The 21,837-nt window shown below is 46.5% G+C and overlaps 1 protein-coding gene across 1 annotated transcript in view; it reads right to left on the reverse strand.

Annotated features, from left to right (window-relative positions):
* Positions 1 to 1,517: 1,517 nt before the first annotated feature.
* PAX1 (paired box 1) overlaps positions 1,518 to 21,837 on the reverse strand; it is a 29,308-nt gene continuing 8,988 nt past the window's right edge. The window contains exons 4-5 of the mRNA XM_069608065.1: positions 21,034 to 21,244; positions 1,518 to 2,402 (exon numbers count right to left, since the gene is read on the reverse strand). Of these exons, the coding sequence (XP_069464166.1) occupies positions 2,305 to 2,402; positions 21,034 to 21,244 (309 nt within the window). The 3' untranslated portion in view covers positions 1,518 to 2,304. The remainder of the gene's footprint in view (positions 2,403 to 21,033; positions 21,245 to 21,837) is intronic.

The raw sequence follows: 21,837 nt of genomic DNA on the forward strand, positions 1-21,837 counted from the left end.
TATCAGGTAATAAAACGTCCCCATACATAATGTCCCCATACATAATGTCCCCACACATAATACCCCATACATAACGTCCCCATACATAATGTCCCCACACATAATACCCCATACATAATGTCCCGATACATAATGTCCCCACACATAATACCCCATACATAACGTCCCCATACATAATGTCCCCACACATAATGTCCCCATACATAATGTCCCCATACATAATGTCGCCGGGAAAAGCCTTTGGCAACATTATATATGGTGACATTATATATGGAACAGGGGCCTGGAATAAGAAAACCTTACATAAAACTATAGGTTTATGGGTTTGCAGTGACCTTGATTCCCTGGTGAATGAATAGGAGCCTTGCCCCAGCCGCTTGCTCACGTGTTTCTTTTTATCCACAGACGTCCATGGTAGACGAGAAAAAGTACTTGCGGACAGAGACTTTGGCTGGTAATATTGGAGGTATATGTCCTGGTTTACAAAGGTGTATTTCAATGTCAAAGTCTTTGTAAATCAGGACCATGGACTCCTTAATATGTTGGTAAGGAAGCAGAGACGTCTAAGGGAACACGGATGTGGGGCCAACTAGATGGCTAACCCCGCTTAATGAATGAAAAAGGCAGCTTTACAGATACACCGCTCTAAAGTGAGGTGTTTCTGTGACCTTCCCTGAAACTGCACTGCACTTCTGATGGTTACGTCACACAAAAGAAAATGTAGGATTGCTTGGGTCTCCTCCCCCCATAACCCCATGGCCCCCTGGACAATCCTGACAATGGGCCTCATTACGACCCTGGCGGAGAACCATGGTGCAATTTGCACCATGGTCCATGGCGCAAAGCTGCCAACTCCGCCATGGGGGTTGGCGGACTTACCGCCCCATTCCGACCTTGGCGGGGCGGTAAGTCCCCAATCCCCATTTACCCTTCCCCATTCCCATTTTTGCCCCATAGGGTATAATGGGAGTGGGGAAGGCGTTAATTACGCCACCGTAAATTACAGTGGCGTAATTAACGACAAGTCCCGTAGCGCCATGGATTTTTCCGCCTGCAAAAAGCAGGCGTAAAAATCACCATGGCGCTACGGGAACTCTTAGTCGGGCGGAAAGGTACGCCATGCTTTACGCCGGCGTAAACCCCTTTCCGCCAGGGTCGTAATGAGGGCCAATGTGTTTTACTACGAATCAACCTACACCTTCCAAATAGCTCCTGGAAGGGGGTTCCGGCAGATCGGAGCTGCAAGAGAAGCTCACTGGCAGCTCCGAGCCAACCTGCGTCTCGCTTGAATAGTTGCTGTAGTCCACAAACTACTTCTGTAAAAAAGTCAGCCCGGGCATACAAGTAGAGCGTGCCATTACTGGCACTACAGAAATAGCCCGGATTACATTGCACTCGTTGACATGTGCAAGACAGCAGAGAGCATCTAGAAGTGGGAAAGGGTGGTCTATCTTGTCTACTGTAATTAGCAACATGCTGTTCGTGAACTTAAACATAGGCTGCAAAGAACAGACATGGACGTTATTCCATCTTTATTTACCATATTTACACGTGTTGTTATAAAAATAGAAAATGATGTTGCTTGTATGTACATTTACAATCTCAGATATACATTACACTCACAGAGACTGTTTCACGTCACTGTATTTTGTAATTAAGACCTAATCGCTTGGCAAAAATATCAAGAGTTCCCTGTAAACTTTCAGAAAGAAGTTAATATTATGTCAGGATAAAGATGGGATCATTCATAAATATGAAATATGGCAGAGCGTGCGTTCCCTTCCATATAGCGGAGAGAAAGAAGGAAAGAAAGAAACAAAGGAAGAGGGGAAGAAAGAAAGAAAGAAAGAAAGAAAGAAAGAAAGAAAGAAAGAAAGAAAGAAGGAAAGAAAGAAAGAAAGAAAGAAAGAAAGAAAGAAAGAAAGAAAGAAAGAAAGAAAGAAAGAAAGAAAGAAAGAAAGAAAGAAAGAAAGAAAGAAAGAAAGAAAGAAAGAAAGAAAGAAAGAAAAAGGCAAATATTTGCAACAAATATCTTATAAAATAACTTAAGGCAACATGTGATTAACTGTCGGCGCTTTCCTCTTAGGTTCGCTGTTGGCTTGCACTCTGCGAGTAGGCTCCTGGTGTTGAGCTGGGGTACTGTGCAAGTGTCCGCTGAAAGTCTTGGAAAAGATGAACAAGTCTTAACCATATAGTGCTTTGAGGGAATGTTAAGCTATGAAACACCGAGAGTGTTGCTTGCAGTTCAGTTTAATAATGAACTTCTGTTTTAAACGAAGTTCAAAGGGTCCAGTTTGTAAAAACCTAAGAGGAGGAGGCAGGTATTGACAGTCCGTGCACAAGGTTCAGAGCTTCCTGCGTTTTCATAATTGACCCAGAAGATTTTCTGTTCATCGATAAGGCTGTAAAAATAAAACAAGAGAGAGAAGACCTTAAATAAGGGGATAACATGCGGTACTCATGCACAGCTCGTGTCATGCTCTGAAGCTGCATGGACGTAATTTCACCACTATGCCAGGGGTAGCGGAAGTGACATGACATGACCCTTGACATCTGATGACATCACAGGAAGCGATGTCATTTGACCCAACCCCGAAGTGACATCACAGAGAGCGATGGAACACAATCTTTCACCCCTTGACTAAACAGGAAGGGGCATCACATAGCATTGTTCCTAAGTACAGAACGAAAAATATACTTACGATATCACTATAATGTGATATACATTTCAAACAAGAATGGATCACCAAAAGTATCGTTAATATCAGTGTGTATAGGCCCATATTACCAAATTACTGTGAATACAAGCAGACATCCAAGGCCAAATGACAATGATGTGTTATTAAAAAGCACTTAAGCTTAAATGCTTTATATTGAACAAATATACATACAATATCACCCAACCGGTGTTGGTACCCATTTTTCGACTTCAAAAGGATGAAAGGCTGAGTTGAGGTGTTTAAGAGCAGACTAAATCAGTGACTCACCCCCTGAAGTGTGCCTGAAATTAACCTTTAATGAGTCTAACAATTATTGTATAGAATTCCAGAAAGGCAAATTATTTGTTATTCCTATTCTTTCTTATTTAGGGTCACTGCTCAAAGTGTTACACTTGAGCAGCACCCTGTTTTTTCTAGGTTTTTTTATGAGGCCTGAACAAGAAAGCCAGCCACTCCATAAACAAAGAGCCAGGATCTTACATTTAAAAATAAAAGTTACAATTTTTGTTTTAGGGGTTGCAAGGAAGACGACATGGGTAGCAAGGGAGGCCACAGAGGTCGCAGTTGCCCCAGGAACCCTGGCCAAGATCATTATAACCTGTATCCATCCGCCCATGTCTCAGGCGGACGACTGGTTCTTTTAAAGACTGTGTTTGCATAATATCTGTTTCTTTAATGGCCAACCTGTTCTTTAAATGGAGGCGTGATTACCTGAGGGTGTTGCCCTAAAGAGCAGTACAATGATGCTTATTTAGGTGGATACGAGCAAGGTGAACTTATCATGCAGGGCTGCCCTTAGGAGCGGACCAGCTGGGCGTCTGCCCTGCACACAGCCCGAGGTGGGGGCCTGGAACTCTGCATACTTTCCCGAAGATTCTGTTTTTATTTGGTTCAGCAGTTGACATCCCCTTTGCTGGCGGGCCCTGCCCAGTCACTTTCATCTCCTCATCATTTGAGCGCATTGTAGTGGATTTTAAGATGCAAATGCATAAAGATGGCTTCAGTCATTTCACCTGGGAGCAAGTTTTTCCTATATGGGATCTTATTGTTTATTGTTTTTAATGTAGCAGTTCATCACGTCTCTTGATATCTATAGGTATTATTAACTTCTATACAATGAAGCACAACGTAGATCTCTTTTTAATTTTTAAATGCACGTATTTTGGTACATTAGCTTTTATAAATATTCATCCTCTGTCGTGGTCATTTATCATTTCAAAGTGAATCATTCCTATTTTGCCAACATGTATCTGTGAACATTGCTTACATTTTGTCCGGTTCACTTATTAAGTGATTTTGAGTTGGGTAAGTCAGTTTGAAGGAATAAAGTTCTCGTTGAGTTCTCCAAAGAACACTATCCAGAACATGTTGCAGTTTGGTATGGTTTATGCTGTAAGGGAAACTCAATAAAATCTGAATGATTAAAAAAAATAATGATGAGAATGGAGGACATGTAGTCTAGTGCCAAATGTTAAACTGTGGAATTTGGAAACCTGGGTTTAAATCCCTAGTTCCAAACTTGATAAAATTAAGTTATTCTGAACAAATCGTTTTTCTTCGCTGTAACGTATTTGCATTAGTTGCTAAAAATGGTGTTCACCTAGAAGAGTACAGTTTACAAATAGTCCCAATTTAGCATTGTTTAAATGAGCATTGGTGCCACGGAGCATAGGCACTAATGGGACATAAATACCCGCAACCCATGTTAGCGGGGCATTAAATGGGGTTGTGGGCAATTAAATCCTGATTGAGTCTGCAGGCTCTTAGGTCCTTTTCAATTGGCCACCATGACAGGTGTCAACAATGGACCCTCATTTCAACTTTCACGCCTGAACACCAAGTCAAGAGAAAAACTGAAGAGCTCCAAATCAGCAAAAACAAGCAAAGATGGCCATTGGGTGAACTCTACAGAGATGCAGGATGCGGCACCCCACGCAGTCTGTGGGTGCACGTCCACCCAAAGGACCTGCATACAAATAATAGCCCTGAATGCTCGCGTCTCTTTGTAGCTCAAAGTGTACAAGTGGAAAATAATTTAGCTTTAGTCGCCGAGTGTCAGGGTACTAATGAGGCTTGATTGCCCACAGCCCGAGTGAGAGAGGCAACATGCGTTAAATGGTGAAGAGGAATTAAGCACCATATTTGCCCTCGCCTGCGGGCATTGACACGGTCAGACGAATTGTTTCCACCTTGGGAGAACTGTTAGTACTCCGAACATGTATCCCAATGTGAAATCATTAAGGGAAAAACACTTAACCCAAAGGAAAACCGCTTTCAAGATGACAGCCATCTCATCCAAATAAAAAAAAAAAAAACTCTGATATCCATTTCTACAAATTGCTGAGCCCGAACTCCCTGATACGGTAATAGGGGCCCAGAGATTGAGGAGGAGATGGGAAATTAGTGAAGGGGGGCTGGGGCAGTGGGGCGTCAGCTCAAAGGGCCGATTCGGGATGCAGATAATCAGGGTCCTTAGTAGCGACTGAGTTCTGGCAATTGGCGTCTGCATTTCAAGGATCCTGAAAGGTCTGCCCAACATAAGGACATTTCATTCCAGGTGTTAATTGACTACACAGGGGTGCTCTACTTGGCATTACAAGGACCGTCTATAGAGAGAGCACACTTTAGAGTGAATTGCCACTAGCCATCATGAGAGGCGAGCATGTCACGTGCGAGCCAACGTTCTAGCACAGAAGAGTCAAACAAGTGACCGACAACAAAGTTTGGTTGTAGGGGAGGTCGCCTGGCGTGGGTGTCCTCATTAAAAGAGAACACAATAGCTGAGACACAGAGGGTCCGATTCATGGGTTCAAAGTGGCTTTGCTCTGATGAAAAGTAACTTTGCAGGACTGACACAAACCCTGATTCATGGAACGGGGCAGTCAGCGCATAGTGATTTTTTGCAGTATAAAATGACTTTGCCCGGAGTTTGCACGGCAAAAATACAATTTGCACAGTTCCATTAATAAGGGTTTGTGTCAGCAGTGTAAAGTCACTTTTCAGCAGTGCAAATTCACTTCGAACCGGGGAAATATTCCATGAATCGGGCCCATGGCATCCAGTCCTCAGGTTAAACAAGGACATTCATGCCAAAACCATTTTCTATTTATTATACGAAGATATATTCGGCGAGAAGGGTCAATGTAATGTTTGCTTGCTAGGACTATGTTTTGTAGAATTTGGGAGCTGAATTTAAATCTTGGCTTCACCACATTCCTAAAATTGTGTGATCTTGGAAATGCACCTTAATTGATTTTCCCTGGACGTGTTTGGGGATAGTGTCGCTTGTGGTGTTGCGATGTGCTCAACTAATAAGCCCCCACACCTTTTTCACTATTTTAGAAACCGTTTCAGACAATCTCTAAAGAAACTTAAACAGCTATTCTTTTGTATAGCAGACAGCATGGGAGACAAGGCCAGAAACATCATGATTTGTTATGTTTCTGTAAAGTTGTGCACTGATGTGGCGGAGTCTGATGCTTCTCTTTCCTTTCTGACGGGGGGTGATGGTGGGTAGGGGGACACCATGTTTGGTTTCACGGGGGACACTGTTAACATTATTGCATTTTTAAAAGGAGGGCTATACCTTCGCTCTCCAGCCCCCCTGCCCTAATTCCCAAACTCCCAAAGCGTGTGAAGCATCCCATGCAAGGACTCTCCATAAATGAGTATCCTGCTTGGCATAGCAGCTCTTGCCACCATCCTGCAGCTTCTTGCGGCTAACTTAGCCTTTCACCCTTCCGAGGTTGATAAGTGAGTACCAATTTCGATTGGTTAATATTAGCAATGTACGTAAATATGGCCTATGCACAGCGCTTCAGATGCTTCGTTGCTCTATTTCAAGGCCTTTGCTTTTCCTCCAGCCCAAGGAACTCCTCTATTGGATCGTACATCTTTTGATTTGAACATTGCACTCTGATTTTGGTGAAAGGCAACAACATTGTGCTAATCAGGCTTTAGCCCATTTAAAATGCTGCGGCACTACTGAAGGGACCTGCTCCCATTTAGAGCCTCGTTCAAGGAAACTTTTTATAATGGCAAAACCCCATTGGAAAACGCTCAGTGAATTAGGCCTTTAGAGCGGCCCTGGGCAGGACACAATGCAGGTGATCAACAGCATCCAGGGATGAGTGGCCAGAACCTTAACAATGGCCTTGCCACTACTTCTGCAAACGCATTTATTCTGCTATCAGCATTGCATTCATTATGTGAGAACGTTTAGGCAATTGGCACTGTTATGGGACATTTGCAACCGAAAGCACCTGCACAGCTGCAGCTAACTCCCAAATCTGGATCTGCTGCTAAGACAAATAAAGTGTGCAGCACTTTAAAGCTCCCTTTTCAAGTCTTTTTTATTCATGATGTCAGCTAGTTGGACAGGCAGAACGTTGGCTTTGCTTTTCTGTGGCTTTATAATGGTGCAATCCCGTAGGGAAACGCTCCGTGAATCCGGCCCACTGCCTTTTAGAGTGTGTGATTGTGAGCAAGTGCAGGTGGTCTTAAGGTGCTGAGAGTACAGTGCTGTGAAACGGGATTTTTTCGGGCCTGCGTTGTTTTGCACATGATGACATGTCATTTTCCATTGAGGGTGTGCGAAATAAATCTACATTTATATTATTTTGGCTTAACATATGGCGATAGCGATTTACATATTGTCAGGTTTCTTTACTAATTGATGTGCGTATTTTGCAGGGAACCTCTGCAAGACAGTATTATTGAAATCCCTTTAAGGCAAAACTTAAATACGTCTACCCAATAGAGATTGGACGGTAAAGGTGTGTAGTCAAATGCCTAAATTGCAGAGTCAGTTAAAATCCTGGCTTCGCTGCTTAACCAAAGCGTGCGATCTTGGGTCAATTATTTACTAGGACTGTAAATTAACTGCTAAAATTGGAGTCCTCTGAAGTCATGAAGTTCAGTCTATTTGTGCAAAGACGTTCTTACAATGGCACAGATTTATTGGTGCAAGGGCCAAAATGGTGCCCCTGATGCCCCTCTGTTAGTGACCCCTGGAGCTGTCACCTGGTATTCTTTTGTTACTGCACCGAGCCTCCATCTCTTGCTCAATCCCATATCACGTGATTTCAAAGGGCGATGTCTAGTCTCCAAAACTGAAGTTTGGTGGCTGAAAAGTTAGGAATTAATCTTAACCACTGTGAACCGCCACGGGCAACCCTGTTTCAACCTTGTGAATCGGGGGCACCCGTGACCTTCTTTTGGGGTGCCATGGATGCTACATGAAAGGCAGAACATGTAAGGAGATCTTTGAGGGCTTCCCAGGTATTGGACATGGGGGGAGGACAGGTTGTGTGTACTTGTAGGAGACGGCTAGAGTCGGTTCCCACCAGGCTCAGGTGCAAGTGGAGTGGCAAGGAGCCTCCTCGGTGAGTGCTCTTTCTTGCTCTGTCCTCGGCCTCCTGCTGCCATTTTCTCCAATAATTAATTACGCTGCTCTATAAATAGGGGGACAACCTTTACCTAGACCGGAAGGCCACTCAGCACGAGAGAGAAATCGAGTCTGAAGGGATGTTTTAGGCCCTTGAGCCCACGGCGTGTAACCTTTACAGGCAAGGGGAGGGGGTGATTCAGCAACATGGGTGGGCTTCTGTTATTAAGGTCGAGGTGGACACGTGGCGTCTCTGTCTCCTTGTGGGGGGGCAGCTCTCCGATTCCAGAGACCTTTTTGTTCGCAGACTTTAACGGAAACACCCGACGTGTTTATATTAAAGGGGCCACTTAGTGGAACAGAGGCTCACCCTTGCCAGATATGTCACACATTCACTCGCACACACGGTTCTCTTGGTGACCAATAATCACTCGCATACACGGTTCTCTTGGTGACCAATAATCACTCGCATACACGGTTCTCTTGGTGACCAATAATCACTCGCATACACGGTTCTCTTGGTGACCAATAATCACTCGCACACACGGTTCTCTTTTTCATTGGTGACCAATAATCACTCGCACACACGGTTCTCTTATTCATTGGTGACCAATAATCACTCGCACACACGGTTCTCTTGGTGACCAATAATCACTCGCATACACGGTTCTCTTGGTGACCAATAATCACTCGCATACACGGTTCTCTTGGTGACCAATAATCACTCGCACGCACGGTTCTCTTATTCATTGGTGACCAATAATCACTCGCACGCACGGTTCTCTTATTCATTGGTGACCAATAATCACTCGCACGCACGGTTCTCTTATTCATTGGTGACCTATAATCACTCGCACGCACGGTTCTCTTATTCATTGGTGACCAATAATCACTCGCACGCACGGTTCTCTTATTCATTGGTGACCAATAATCACTCGCACGCACGGTTCTCTTATTCATTGGTGACCAATAATCACTCGCACGCACGGTTCTCTTATTCATTGGTGACCTATAATCACTCGCACGCACGGTTCTCTTATTCATTGGTGACCAATAATCACTCGCACGCACGGTTCTCTTATTCATTGGTGACCAATAATCACTCGCACACACGGTTCTCTTGGTGACCAATAATCACTCGCACGCACGGTTCTCTTATTCATTGCAAAAACACATGACATTCGCTGAAGGACTGTGTCGCACGTTGCGCCCGATTCACAGAAGGGATTTATAATGGTGCAAACCCATAGGAAAACGCTCTAGTGAGAAACATTTTTTTTCTTTCGATGCTGTAAAATGATGTGCACCTCCGACACCAAAGCACACATATATTCGAAATAAACACCCCTCTACACCATACATTGAGGAAAAATAAAAAAACTCTATCAGAATCAAGACGCCATTTCTCCCAGTTTGTGTTCTGTGGACCTTTCATCTCGTCCCATTAAAAGGCAGATACTTCTGGAGAACAGAACTGTTCAAACCTGGCGTAGACACAGCACTCACGCGCCGCGTGCTTAGGCAAAGCACACATACTCAGTATCTGCCGCCTTTCCGTGTTGTAAACATATTTATTATTAGTACACCCTTCCGTTAGTTATAAGGCCATTGAAAGTCACCAAGGAGTTCCTTTATAAAGTCGCAGAACTCCGTGGAGAACCCCGGTACCCTCATAATGAAAAGGCGAGGATATGTTGTTCCTTGTAATACAAGGCCACACTCTGTCTGGGATTACCTCCCTGTTGCCAAGGACAAGATACCTCGTCCTTGGCACTTAAGGGGTTAATGAAAGAGAAAGTGTTAGAAGGCATTGTATGGCGATATACCAAAATCACCAAAAAAGGCCTTGGCACTGGGGGGGAGGAGGGGGACCCATGGCACTTAAGTGGTTAATACCTGCAACTCTTGTTTAATGTAATGCAGCAGACCTTGGACTTTCTGATACATATATTCAGTGTAGAATTTGTATGGATTTAAAAACAGTAAAGTCATATGCAGCGTCTAATGTGTTGCGGAAAAACTGTTCAAGCTGTTTAATAAAATGCATACAATATGTTTTTGTTGTTTGCTTTAAATGGGTAATAGCATGTAGATGCTGCTCTCCCGTATCAAACTCCAGCACTGTACAAAAGAAACATACTATCATCAATTAATGTGTGTCAACTGTCGCAGAAAGCTATTTCACAAGAAAGGGTTTTGAAAAGCATGCTGCAGCCCTGTTGAAGGAAGGAAAATCCTTTTTTTTTTAGCACCCCGGGTTACCAAAGTGGTAACCCGGGGGGTGCTAATGCCCTAAACACCCTCCCCGGCTACTTTAGTGGTACTCTATTAATGTACACCGACAGGATGAAGGTCTGTGTCTGTACACCGAGAATCAACAGCTATAATAACTTATTACAAGTCAGTAGGGTTGTCCTGTTCTTCTTACAGTTCAGTAGTGATATCCCAAGCAGCGTGTCATAAGAATATAGTGTGGGCTTTTATACAGGTATTGCAGGCTGCAATGTATTATAACTAGGGCTCACGGCGTTATGGTATTCATTGCTCTGTTATTTCCATATGTATTTATCCATATTCATTGTTTTTTCTGACATGTATTTTTATGTCATATAAAAGCATATTGTACAACGAGTATTTTTCTGCATTTATTCAGATTAATCAAAAATATTTATTACAAAACATGCACAAGCATACAGGACAGAAACAGAACAGGACTCTACCACAATGCCAGCTCAATTTTTAACATAAAAGCAAATGGTTGCTCCTGTGTTTGCTGCTGGCCTGAGATAAATGTCAGCAATTTAAAAAACGTACATAATATTTGTCATACAACTTTTACACTCTCCATGCTGCCAGTCTGCAATGTCCATATAAAGCTGCAATTATCGGTGGGCAAGTGCAACCCTCCAACCATTAATGATTCAATTCATGTGTAAAAAAGCCACGCAATCCCTTCCCAGTAACCACCCTACTTAAAGGATATGCATTCTAGACAAAGGACAGTGTATTTGTTAAAGTTCATATATTTTATTCATCAGCTAAGTATCATTATGAAAAAACATCTACAAGATATAACATGAAACACATTGACTAATCATATATTAAAAGCCAACTATAAAAGAATGCATATCACACCTACCAGTGATCACATATCACACATCGCTCCTCACATCCGCTTTCACCCCCATTCGTACAACCATTCGTACTTGTGCAAAGACTGCAATGTTAATAAATCTGTTCTGTAACCAGTCTGCAATGTGACTGGCCTGGGATGCATGTTTGGCAGTATAAGGAACCACGAAGAAAGAACTGTTGTTTGATTTTTTATATATATATATATATATATATATATATATATATATATATATATATATATATATATATATAAATCCAGACACAAATCTGATTGATTTCTGTCTGTACGTATGTGTAAAAATCAGTAAAAACTGAAAAAACAGAGCCTTAATTAACCCAATGTCGTGGGACTCTGTAAATCTACTCTGATAGGATGAATACCTGTGCCTGCCCTTACGGGAATCAGAGTGACAACGGCAATAACATATTACATGGCAGTAGTGCAGTTATTGGGCCTCATTCCAAGTTGGGCGGTAAGAGTTAATGGTCACCGGTAAGGAGACTGGTGCCGTTAAACCCTTACTGTCCAATTCCGAGGTACCTTAGCGGGATCTGCAAAGAACGTGTAGTCAGACCACACGTCCTTTACGGGTCCCGCTAAGGGGCCAGGTTGCTAATAACGGGCCTGCTATTCGCGGGCCCGTTATTAGCGCCTTCCCCATTCCCATTGAGCCCTTTGGGGGCTCAAATGGGAAAGGGGAATGGTTGGTTGAATGGGGACTTACCGGGTCCTCCAGGGTCGGACTGACCCGGTAAATCCCCATTGAACCAGACCGGACCCGGTTTGGGAGGCAGCCACGTCACTTCTCAATGCTCATCAGAGTCCCCCCACTTTTAGGACTCGAGCCCTGGTCCTGTTGTACCAGTTGATGCACTTAATGACGCCAACTTCTTTGGGGTTGGTAGGCTCCTATTTGGACACTATGAGCCTGATTTTCAAAAGGTTTCCCAATGGGTTTGCAGCATTCTAAAACCTTTTTGTAAATCAGGCCCTATAAGCGTAGGCAATTTGAGCCACTGAGATAAAGAGATGAAGTAAGGGCATTATCGGGGCTCCTTAAACTCTTGGTATGCGCCTACCACCATGGTCTGCCCACCGAGTGAAACAGAGTGTAGATAGATTCTTAAGAGCTTTGTGCTTCTCTAATGGACCCGTTAAGTGAACTTCGACCAATGTATTAGTAATTAAGACTGAACCGGAGGTAGGCCTGGTAGTGGACAGAGTCAACAGGGAGTAGGGTTTCGCCATAAACATTTTAAACACTCCTGGTTCCCCTTTTAGGTAGACACTTACATAGCGGCAAGTGCAAGGAGGTGTTCTCTTATGAGGTGAGGGGCTTTTCCCCCTATTAATTTTACCCTCTCGTTAATACATACATGCCAATCCTCCTGATTTAGGCGGAAGACTCACGGTTTTTCAATGAAAAATATTGCTATTTTTCACATTCTCCCGCCTAAAGAAATCTCCCTCCCGGGGGCTTCAGACTGTTGTCGTGTATGCTAATAATAGACTGGTGGCTGCATAACCAAACCAAATTGTAGTGTTTTCCTTCCTGATTAGTCTAAATATTTATGTATCCCAGTTTCTGTGTGTGCTTCTGCTATGTTTGATTGGAGATGCGTGGTAAAGGGACAGCCTGGCTGGGGGGCACAAGCAACTCCCATCACAAAATAAAAGTAGGCAACAGTTGGGAGCCTTGGCATTCGGACAGGGGTGATCGCCCTCCACAAGTCAATTGAGGAGGTGGGAAATATGAGAAAATAATTGTTTATGGTAATCTGAATACAGTACAGCATTGATATCTTTAAACATACCTCTCCTACGATATGTACTAAAATACATTTTATCATAGTGCATTATGTGGTACTACCCTGTATTGACCTGCATTATGCATTCTAGTACATAACATCCTGCAACCGTAAAAAAAGCCTTTCATTAATGTTTTTAGAATACATGGCAGCCTGCAATGTCTGTACAAAAGCCTAGAAATAATGTTATTATCAAGGCTATTTGTGACATCACAACTGACCTTTAACAAGAAAATTGCATCACAATGATCTATGATCAGTTAGTACGCTTCAATTGTGAGATCACAATGCCTTGTGCTTGAGACAGCAGAGACAATTTCAGCTGTCACTGCAGCTCTTTACTAAAACTGTGAAATCTTTTCACATTCCTTTGCTTGCAGAGTCGTTTTATGTGACACATTGCAGCTGGTAATTGACAAGGAACTGTTTATGGTAGAATATTTAATGTGTGCACTTTGGAAAGTACTTGATGTGAGCAAAGTATGTTAGTACCTTTTTTGAAGCACAAAATGAATGTTTTTTCAACACATTTTATTAAACTGTGTGTCCCATTTTTCTGCAACACATTAGGAACTGCATTTTAGTTTTATAAACCCAAACAGATTCAATATTCATTATATGGATCAGCAAATGGAAGGTCTCTTACATTATATGAATCAAGAGACAGGCTATTAAAAGGAATGACTGTATGTGGCAATGTATTATAGGGAATAAGGTACACCCTACCATACATAACAAGTCACCTTGGAATTCCGTGACCTTATAAAGGAACTCTGTCTTCAACCTCGTTCCTCCATTTGGTCACAAAACTCCTGTGAATTGAAATATCCTTATAATGTACTTTAGGGGGTGCAACATCCCATATATTACAGGCTAGTGTGTAGCCTGTGATAAGAACATTACTGCAAAATTGACTACAGAACTAACAAAATAGGCCAGTAGTGATGTCACTGGTTACTGATAATAAGAAAATGACCTCACTACCCAACCTCGGTCAGTTATTGCAGTTGGGTAGTGAACTCACAATAGCTCTCACTTAATCCAGCGCAGAATTGTAACTGTCACCTCAGCACTTAATTGAAGCTGTCACTAGCTTTTCTGAATCCTTTCTTGTAAAATATCTTTCAGTGACACTTCACCGCCAGCAACAGATAAGGAACTGCTCATGGGGGTATGTTTATTTTATCAGCTGCTGGAGTTTAACACCGGAGAACACGTTATTTATTTTAAACTACAAAACGGTATTTAGAGGCCTTTTATAAAACTGCACAGAGTCTACATTTAGAAAAAGCCGGAGGCCTGATATTAAAGGAGTTGGCAGTGTGGGGCACTGTGTTACAGGGAATAAAATAATTGCTACCCTATGGAAAAAAGGGCATAGTAAGTCACCTTGGAGTTTCATGACCCCTTATAAGGAAACGTATTCTTCGCCCTCCCTCCTCTATTTTGCTTCATATCGTGTCAGTGACTTGGAACATCCTGGTCGATACACAGAAAGGGTGCTGGTGTCAATGCACGACAACCTCTCCCTGCTGGCCGATAAAGGCGGGGTTGGGTGCCCTGATCTTGCTGGATCTATCGGCGGTGTGCGATACAGTCGACAATCAGGTGCTGCTCGATCGCCTTGCACTCGCCGGCCTCTCGGGTCAGGTTCTAGCTTAATTTGCCTCTTTTTGACAAACCTTAACCAAACACTGGCGCTCTCCTCATTTCTATCTGCACCTTCTTCTTTACTCTGTGGGATCCCTCAGGGCTCCCCTGCCTTATGCCCATTACTCTTCAACATCTATATTCAGCCTCTTGTCCTGCTGGTCCGTTCCCACGGGTTCAGGTGTTACTCTTATGCTAAGGGGTTGCCTGTTAGCGGTTAGTAGATGGATGGACGCCAACTGGCTGAAGATTAATGGGGCCAAGACAGAGGTCCTGATGGTGTACCCTCCCCACGGACTCCTCTACTCTAGCCTCTGGCTCCACTGCCTTCTAGCCTGCAGAGTTGGGCCTCTGCTCCCCACCTGTACCTGAGGTAAAGTACCCGGGTTTCATATTATTTTCCTCACTGTCCGTCTGTATCCAGGCAAGTGCCATCTGCTGGGCTGAGTTTTTCCAACACAGAGTCCTATGCAAAGTCTTACTATTCCTCCCAGTACAGCCTCATTTGTCCTCAGTCACTAGGACTACTGCAATTCTCTCTTACTTGCCCAGCCCCTGTATCTACTCCATCGCCTACCACTCCTTTAGAACTATGCGGCCCAAGTCTGTACAGGCACTCCCGAGGGCTCTGATATATCACCAATTCTTCGCTCTCTCCATTTACTTCCTGTCCTTCAACGTATGCAGTTCAAATCACTTGTCATTGTTCATCGCGCCTTCTATGGCACAGGAGCGGACAACCTGCAGGAAGAATTCCGGCCTTACGTACCATCTCATGTGTTTCGCTGTAAGGATGCATGCCTCGTCCTGATTTCTCGCTGCCATTTTGAGTGGGTAGGGGCCGCTCCTTTTCAGTCACGGCTGCCATATTGTGGAATTCTCCAGCGCTGACTCTTCGCCCCACAAATAATCTTTTTGCCTTTCGGTGCGCACTCAAAACATATTTGTTCTAACTGTTATGTCGCTCAGCCTTTTAAAAATTAAAAAACTGGGCCATTTCCATTCAGCGCCAAGATGCTTCAGCGAATGTGTGCTTTACAAATACAGCTAACATAACATAGCACAATCCTTATAAGGGAGAATAAGAGGTACTTTATCCCTTATTTACAGGACTGCCCCTTATGGTGTGGTATGTGTCTGAACCGCACAGTGGGGTATGGAATTCCATGCACTGTGGCGCCTGTGATCAGCTATGGGATGCAATCATCTATCTGGGAGCACACATCACACCCCTCATCCACGTGAGCCCACTATTATTATTATTTTATTTATTGAGGGCAGGCATAGCTTCGAGAAGCAACAGAGCGGTTTTCAGAGGTATACAACAATGCAGGTGCATAACGGAGCGCTTTTCAGAGGTAACTACAGAAAAAATATACAGCGGGGGTAGGATACAGAGGGGCACCGATGAGGGGTACAGCTGTACAGGGCGGCGGGAGGAGAACGGCGGACGGCGTCCAGCGATTCTGGTGTCGCAGGGGGCAACGTGATAGTCTAGGTGTTGAGGAGAGAGACTCCTTGAAGAGGTGGGCCTTGCTTTTCGGAATTGTAGGAGTGTGGAAGCGAGTCTGGTGCTGACGCGGAAGAGGTTCCATAGTCTTGGGGCGTAGGCAGAGAAGCCCATGCCCATTCGGGTGCATACAAGTGTGTGATATTCACGACAGGTGCAGGGGCTTCCTGGATTTAGACACGGCAGCCATTGGGTAAAATGAGAATGCAACGCAGCGGGCAGGAGCAGGGGGGGCGTAAAAACCTGGTTCCACGGACAGACCTGTGCATGAGGGCAGGAAAGGAAGGAGTGAGAGGGAGGGAATGTGTGGTGAAGGGGCATCAGGTAGAGAAGGGGAGCGAGAGGTGAAGCGGTGGGTGTCTACGTCATTAAATGAAGCGCTGTGGGCAACAAGAGAACAAAGCTTCAAACAAGATGGCAAAGGAAGAGGGGGTGGCATAAAGGGAGTGGGAGGGAGAACATTAATTGAGAAGAGAGAAAGAAGCGTGAATTGCGAAGGTTGCGACGAGTTGGGTATTAAAACGAGACAGAGGAAAGAGGGTGGGGTAGGGAGAGGTACAGTGAGAGAGAGAATAGAGGGACGGGGTGGGAAGATATGCAGAAAGAGAAAGACGGAGAGAATGCACACAGAGATGGAAGGGGCCGCGGGAAACGCCGTGCACGTGCAGAGGCTGAGGCGGGCGGCGGGAAACGTTCTCCCGCGTGTTGACCTCACTGCGCACAACGCGATCCACACGAGGTCCCCACGGTTACAAGCCAGAGGCTTGTCGCTGCATGTCACAGATGTCTCACAAGAAGGCGCTCAAGTGATAATCCCACAAGTCTGTGTATTCCATCTGATAGGTCTTTACGCCGCACCATTTATGAAAAATGTCAAACTACCACAGCCTTCGATGTTCCCTCGTTTTTTATGAAATGCTCCGTGGGGGTCGATGGGTGTATGGGCGAATGTTGTATTTACCGTCGAAGAAATAGCTCAGTAAGATAAGGCAGCTACTTGGATGTCGGTCTGTCAAGATGAAATCACTTCCTGGACCAGATGTAAGATCGCTAAAGATGATAACGTTGAACCGGAAGACAACGACGATATGCGACCGTGCTGCGCGCAGGGTCTTCTGCGAATGGGATAATATTACAATCGATATAATTTACAACGATCCAATTAACTCTTATTATTATTTATTTTTTAAAGATAGGTCCTAGTAAGGGGGACTGGCTTTCGTGAAGATTACAAAGTAACTTTATCAATATCAGGTGCCTAAAATTGCTGATAAATTCAGCCTGCAATACACGGGGTAAATGCATGCAGGCGGCCCGTGAGCAGTGAAGGGAGAGGTCGCCTTCCTGGCAGCCGGGGGCGGAGCACGGCTCCCTCCAGACACGAGCAGCTAAACACCGCGCGGCAACGAAAGGTGAAGAAGACACCCCTTCCTTCTAGCTTCGACGTGAACTCCCAGGGCCGGGTTTACTAAAGCATTCTACAATGGCGCGATCCCATTGAAAAACGCTTTGTAAGTCAGGCCCACGGTCTGCGTCTCGGAGCACTTCTGGAGTGAGTGAGTGATAGATAGATAGAGCTAGCGATATCAAAAAGAGGGAGAGCGCCTGATTTGCAAAGCATTTTTCAATGAGATTGTGCCATTGTAAAACGCGTTTGTAAATCAGGCCCAGAGAGAGACATACCCAAACATAGACAAACATATAGATCCAATGAAAGATAGGTACATAGATAGACATGTTATTTTCGACATGGACCCGTATTTACCGGAAGTCGCCTGTCATGATTCATCATGGGAAAATATCCGCTGTAAAAAACACCACCCAAAAGCTGTAGAACTCAGCTGCTGGCCTAAAGTAGACAATGGTGGGAGCCCGCCCAAGCGACTATTCACTACCACGGGGCCTCGGCATCAGCGGCGATCCTGCGCCCCTTGTGATCTCGCTGCGCCCGTTCGGCCCCGCGCCTTCCAGCTGCGGCGCAAGTGCACGTTTCCCTCTAGTGCGCGTTTCCGCAGATTGCGATGGGCTCGTGTGTGTGTGTTTTATTTTCCGTCGGTGTGCTTTGAATATCCTCTCCACGTGTATCCAAATAAAAGAGCCCCTGCGTCGTGCGGGTTGTACACCACTAAACGAGTTGCCGAATGAAATCCTCAGGTGGGAGCGGCATTGGGGGCCGGACTAACTACCCCGAGTCCCCTCGCCCGCGGATCTGTGCGCTGAGAAAGAGAGCAGAGAAGAAAGCGGAACTCCCCCGAACTGCATAGAGTCGCGAGCGAAGCCTCCCTCTGAGACATGTCTTATTCCACGTCTACAGTCATAACCGCCCCATCCCCGCCTCCTCCCTCCACGTGCAAAGATGGCTTCATAGTGCCTCGGCTCCCCCTCCTGAACCTATGCGCACCCCTCTCTCTACCTGGGACCACGATTGATGTATACCTTCACTGCCAGGGCCTGCCTCTTCTGCCCTCGTGAGCAGCTCTGCCACTCCTGTCCCCGGGAACAGCCCTGCCACTCCTGCACCCCCGATACGACCTGCCACTCCTGCACCCGCGGGCAGCCCTGCCACACCTGCACCCGCGAGCAGCCCTGCCACTCCTGCACCCGTGAGCAGCTCTGCCACTCCTGCCCCCGTGAACAGCCCTGCCACTCCTGCACCCCCGAGCAGCCCTGCCACTCCTGCATCCGCGATCAGCTCTGCCACTCCTGCACCCGTGAACAGCCCTGCCACTCCTAGACCCGCGAGCACCCGAGCCCCCTTCTCTGTGTGGCAGACTGGTTTCGTCCCTTCTCGGTCGGTGTTGCCACTCGGGCCCCTTGCCAGGCACTCCCCATCATGTCACTTTGCTTTCTTATATTTTCGATCAACTGCTCCCATGTACTTTGGAGCCTTGACATGCCGCTACGAGCACCACCCTTCCATCGTGTGCCTGTATCCGTCCCTTCATTGCCTGCTTTCACCACACTTGCACCCTTGCATGCCCCCGCCCACATCACCCTCCTATCCCGTGTCTTTATCTAGTCCTTCATGTATGGTGCTACCACACTCGAGCCACCCTTCTTTCGTGTGTCTGTGTCACATAACTTCACTGTCTGGTTCTTCCTCCTTTGTACCCTTTCCAGGCCCTTGCCCCCACATTACGTTTTCATGGTGTGTGTCTGCATTCCGTCCCTTCACTTCCTGGTGGTGCTGCCGCACTTGAACCTTTGCCAGTCACCCTTTAATGGTGTGCATCTGCAGTCCGTCCCTTCACTGCCGGGTGCTTCCACACTTGCACCCTTGTCAGTCACCTGCCCCACACCACCCTTTCATGGTGTGTGTCGGCATCTCATCACTTCACTGCCGGGTGCTTCCACACTTGAACCCGCGCAAGTCACCTGCCCCCACACTACCCGTTCATGGTGTGTGTTGGCATCTCATCACTTCACTGCCTGGTGCTTCCACTCCTGAACCCTTGCCAATCACCTACCCCACGCCACCCTTTCATGGTGTGTGTTGGCATCTCATCACTTCACTGCCTGGTGCCTCCACTCTTGGACCCTTGCCAATCACCTACCCCACACCATCCTTTCATGGTGTGTGTCGGCATCGCATCCCTTCACTGCCTGGTGCCTCCACCCTTGGACCCTTGCCAATCACCTAGCCCACAATACCCGTTCATGGTGTGGGTCGGCATCTCATCACTTCACTGCCTGGTGCTTCCACTCTTGAACCCTCGCAAGCCACCTGCCTCCACACTACCCGTTCATGGTGTGCGTCGGCATCTCATCACTTCACTGCCTGGTGCCTCCACTCTTGGACCCTTGCCAGTCACCTACCCCACGCCACCCTTTCATGGTGTGTGTTGGCATCTCATCACTTCACTGCCTGGTGCCTCCACTCTTGGACCCTTGCCTATCACCTACCCCACGCCACCCTTTCATGGTGTGTGTTGGCATCTCATCACTTCACTGCCTGGTGCCTCCACTCTTGGACCCTTGCCAATCACCTACCCCACGCCACCCTTTCATGGTGTGTGTTGGCATCTCATCACTTCACTGCCTGGTGCCTCCATTCTTGGACCCTTGCCAATCACCTACCCCACGCCACCCTTTCATGGTGTGTGTCGGCATCTCATCACTTCACTGCCTGGTGCCTCCACTCTTGGACCCTTGCCAATCACCTACCCCACGCCACCCTTTCATGGTGTGTGTCGGCATCTCATCACTTCACTGCCTGGTGCCTCCACTCTTGGACCCTTGCCAATCACCTACCCCACGCCACCCTTTCATGGTGTGTGTCGGTATTGCATCCCTTCACTGCCTGGTGCCTCCACTCTTGGACCCTTGCCAATCACCTACCCCACGCCAACCTTTCATGGTGTGTGTCGGCATCTCATCACTTCACTGCCTGGTGCCTCCACTCTTGGACCCTTGCCAATCACCTACCCCACGCCACCCTTTCATGGTGTGTGTTGGCATCTCATCACTTCACTGCCTGGTGCCCCCACTCTTGGACCCTTGCCAATCACCTACCCCACGCCACCCTTTCATGGTGTGTGTCGGCATTGCATCCCTTCACTGCCTGGTGCCTCCACTCTTGGACCCATGTCACACTGTTATTGGCTGCTCCATTACCTTCTTGCACCAATAGTACAATACATGAAGTTCCCATCTCTTTGTAACAAGTTGTGATCGTGCCTTCTCTGCACACAAGTCACGCCCCCCCACACCCCACCCCGCCCCAAAACCCACCTCTTTGGGTTCAATGAAGTATCAAACATTCTCTGTAAGTGTGCCCCTTTCACCCAAGTCATGCCACCAGCCTCCACCCCTTGTGTTCATACCTTCTCTTCCAGGGTGCTTGAACGTCATGGGCGTCGTGAGGTCCGTCCCATGTATCGGTCCGTGGTGGGCCAGCGGGCTGCTCTGCGACTGCCAGGGGTGCCCCGAGGGCACGTAGCCCCCACCCGGCCCCCCGTACACCCCGTACTGGTTGGACGACGTGTAGGCGCAGGCTGGAACAAAGCCACTGACGGCGGACAGGCTGGAGGCGGGCTGCGGGAGAAGGAGGGAGAGCGTTCACATCACCCGCATGCATGGTAGACCCCCCTCGCCTCCCCACCCCAGGTGTGTTTGTTTAAATAGAGATCCCATCTCAGGCTTTGACTTGACAGTGACAGTGATGTGCTCTCGCTCCCCACACAGGCCCAGGGCTCCCCAGAGAAAGAGAGGGTGGAGGCCACGTACAACGACTAATGGACGCGGGTGTTGAAGGTGGCACTATCGCGCGCGGAGTGGACTCTGTGAGCCCCGCGGACAGGAGCGTGTGCCACACCTGCTCGCGGATTCCACAAGGCCATGGCTGGAGTGGGGGGTCCGGCACAAGGGCGAACCTGTGCCTCTGCCATCCTCTGTATTTAGTTAATTCAAATATGTCCGATATATAGAGTATAAACAGAGGCGTAATTCAAATATGTAGGAACATTTACTGCAGCTGGGCCTCGCCGCAGTGCGTCATTGTGTGCGCACGTGCGAGGAACGTCCGCCATTTTATCAACCGGGTCATAAAGTGTCGGAGCTCCATGGGAACTCAACAGCTAACACTGGACTAAACTAATTTTGGAATAATGGTAGGTGTGCCCCCAGGC

This window comes from Ambystoma mexicanum, chromosome 4q (genome assembly GCF_040938575.1).
Source record: "Ambystoma mexicanum isolate Mex_15411 chromosome 4q, UKY_AmexF1_1, whole genome shotgun sequence".
Taxonomy (NCBI): Eukaryota; Metazoa; Chordata; class Amphibia; order Caudata; family Ambystomatidae; genus Ambystoma; species Ambystoma mexicanum.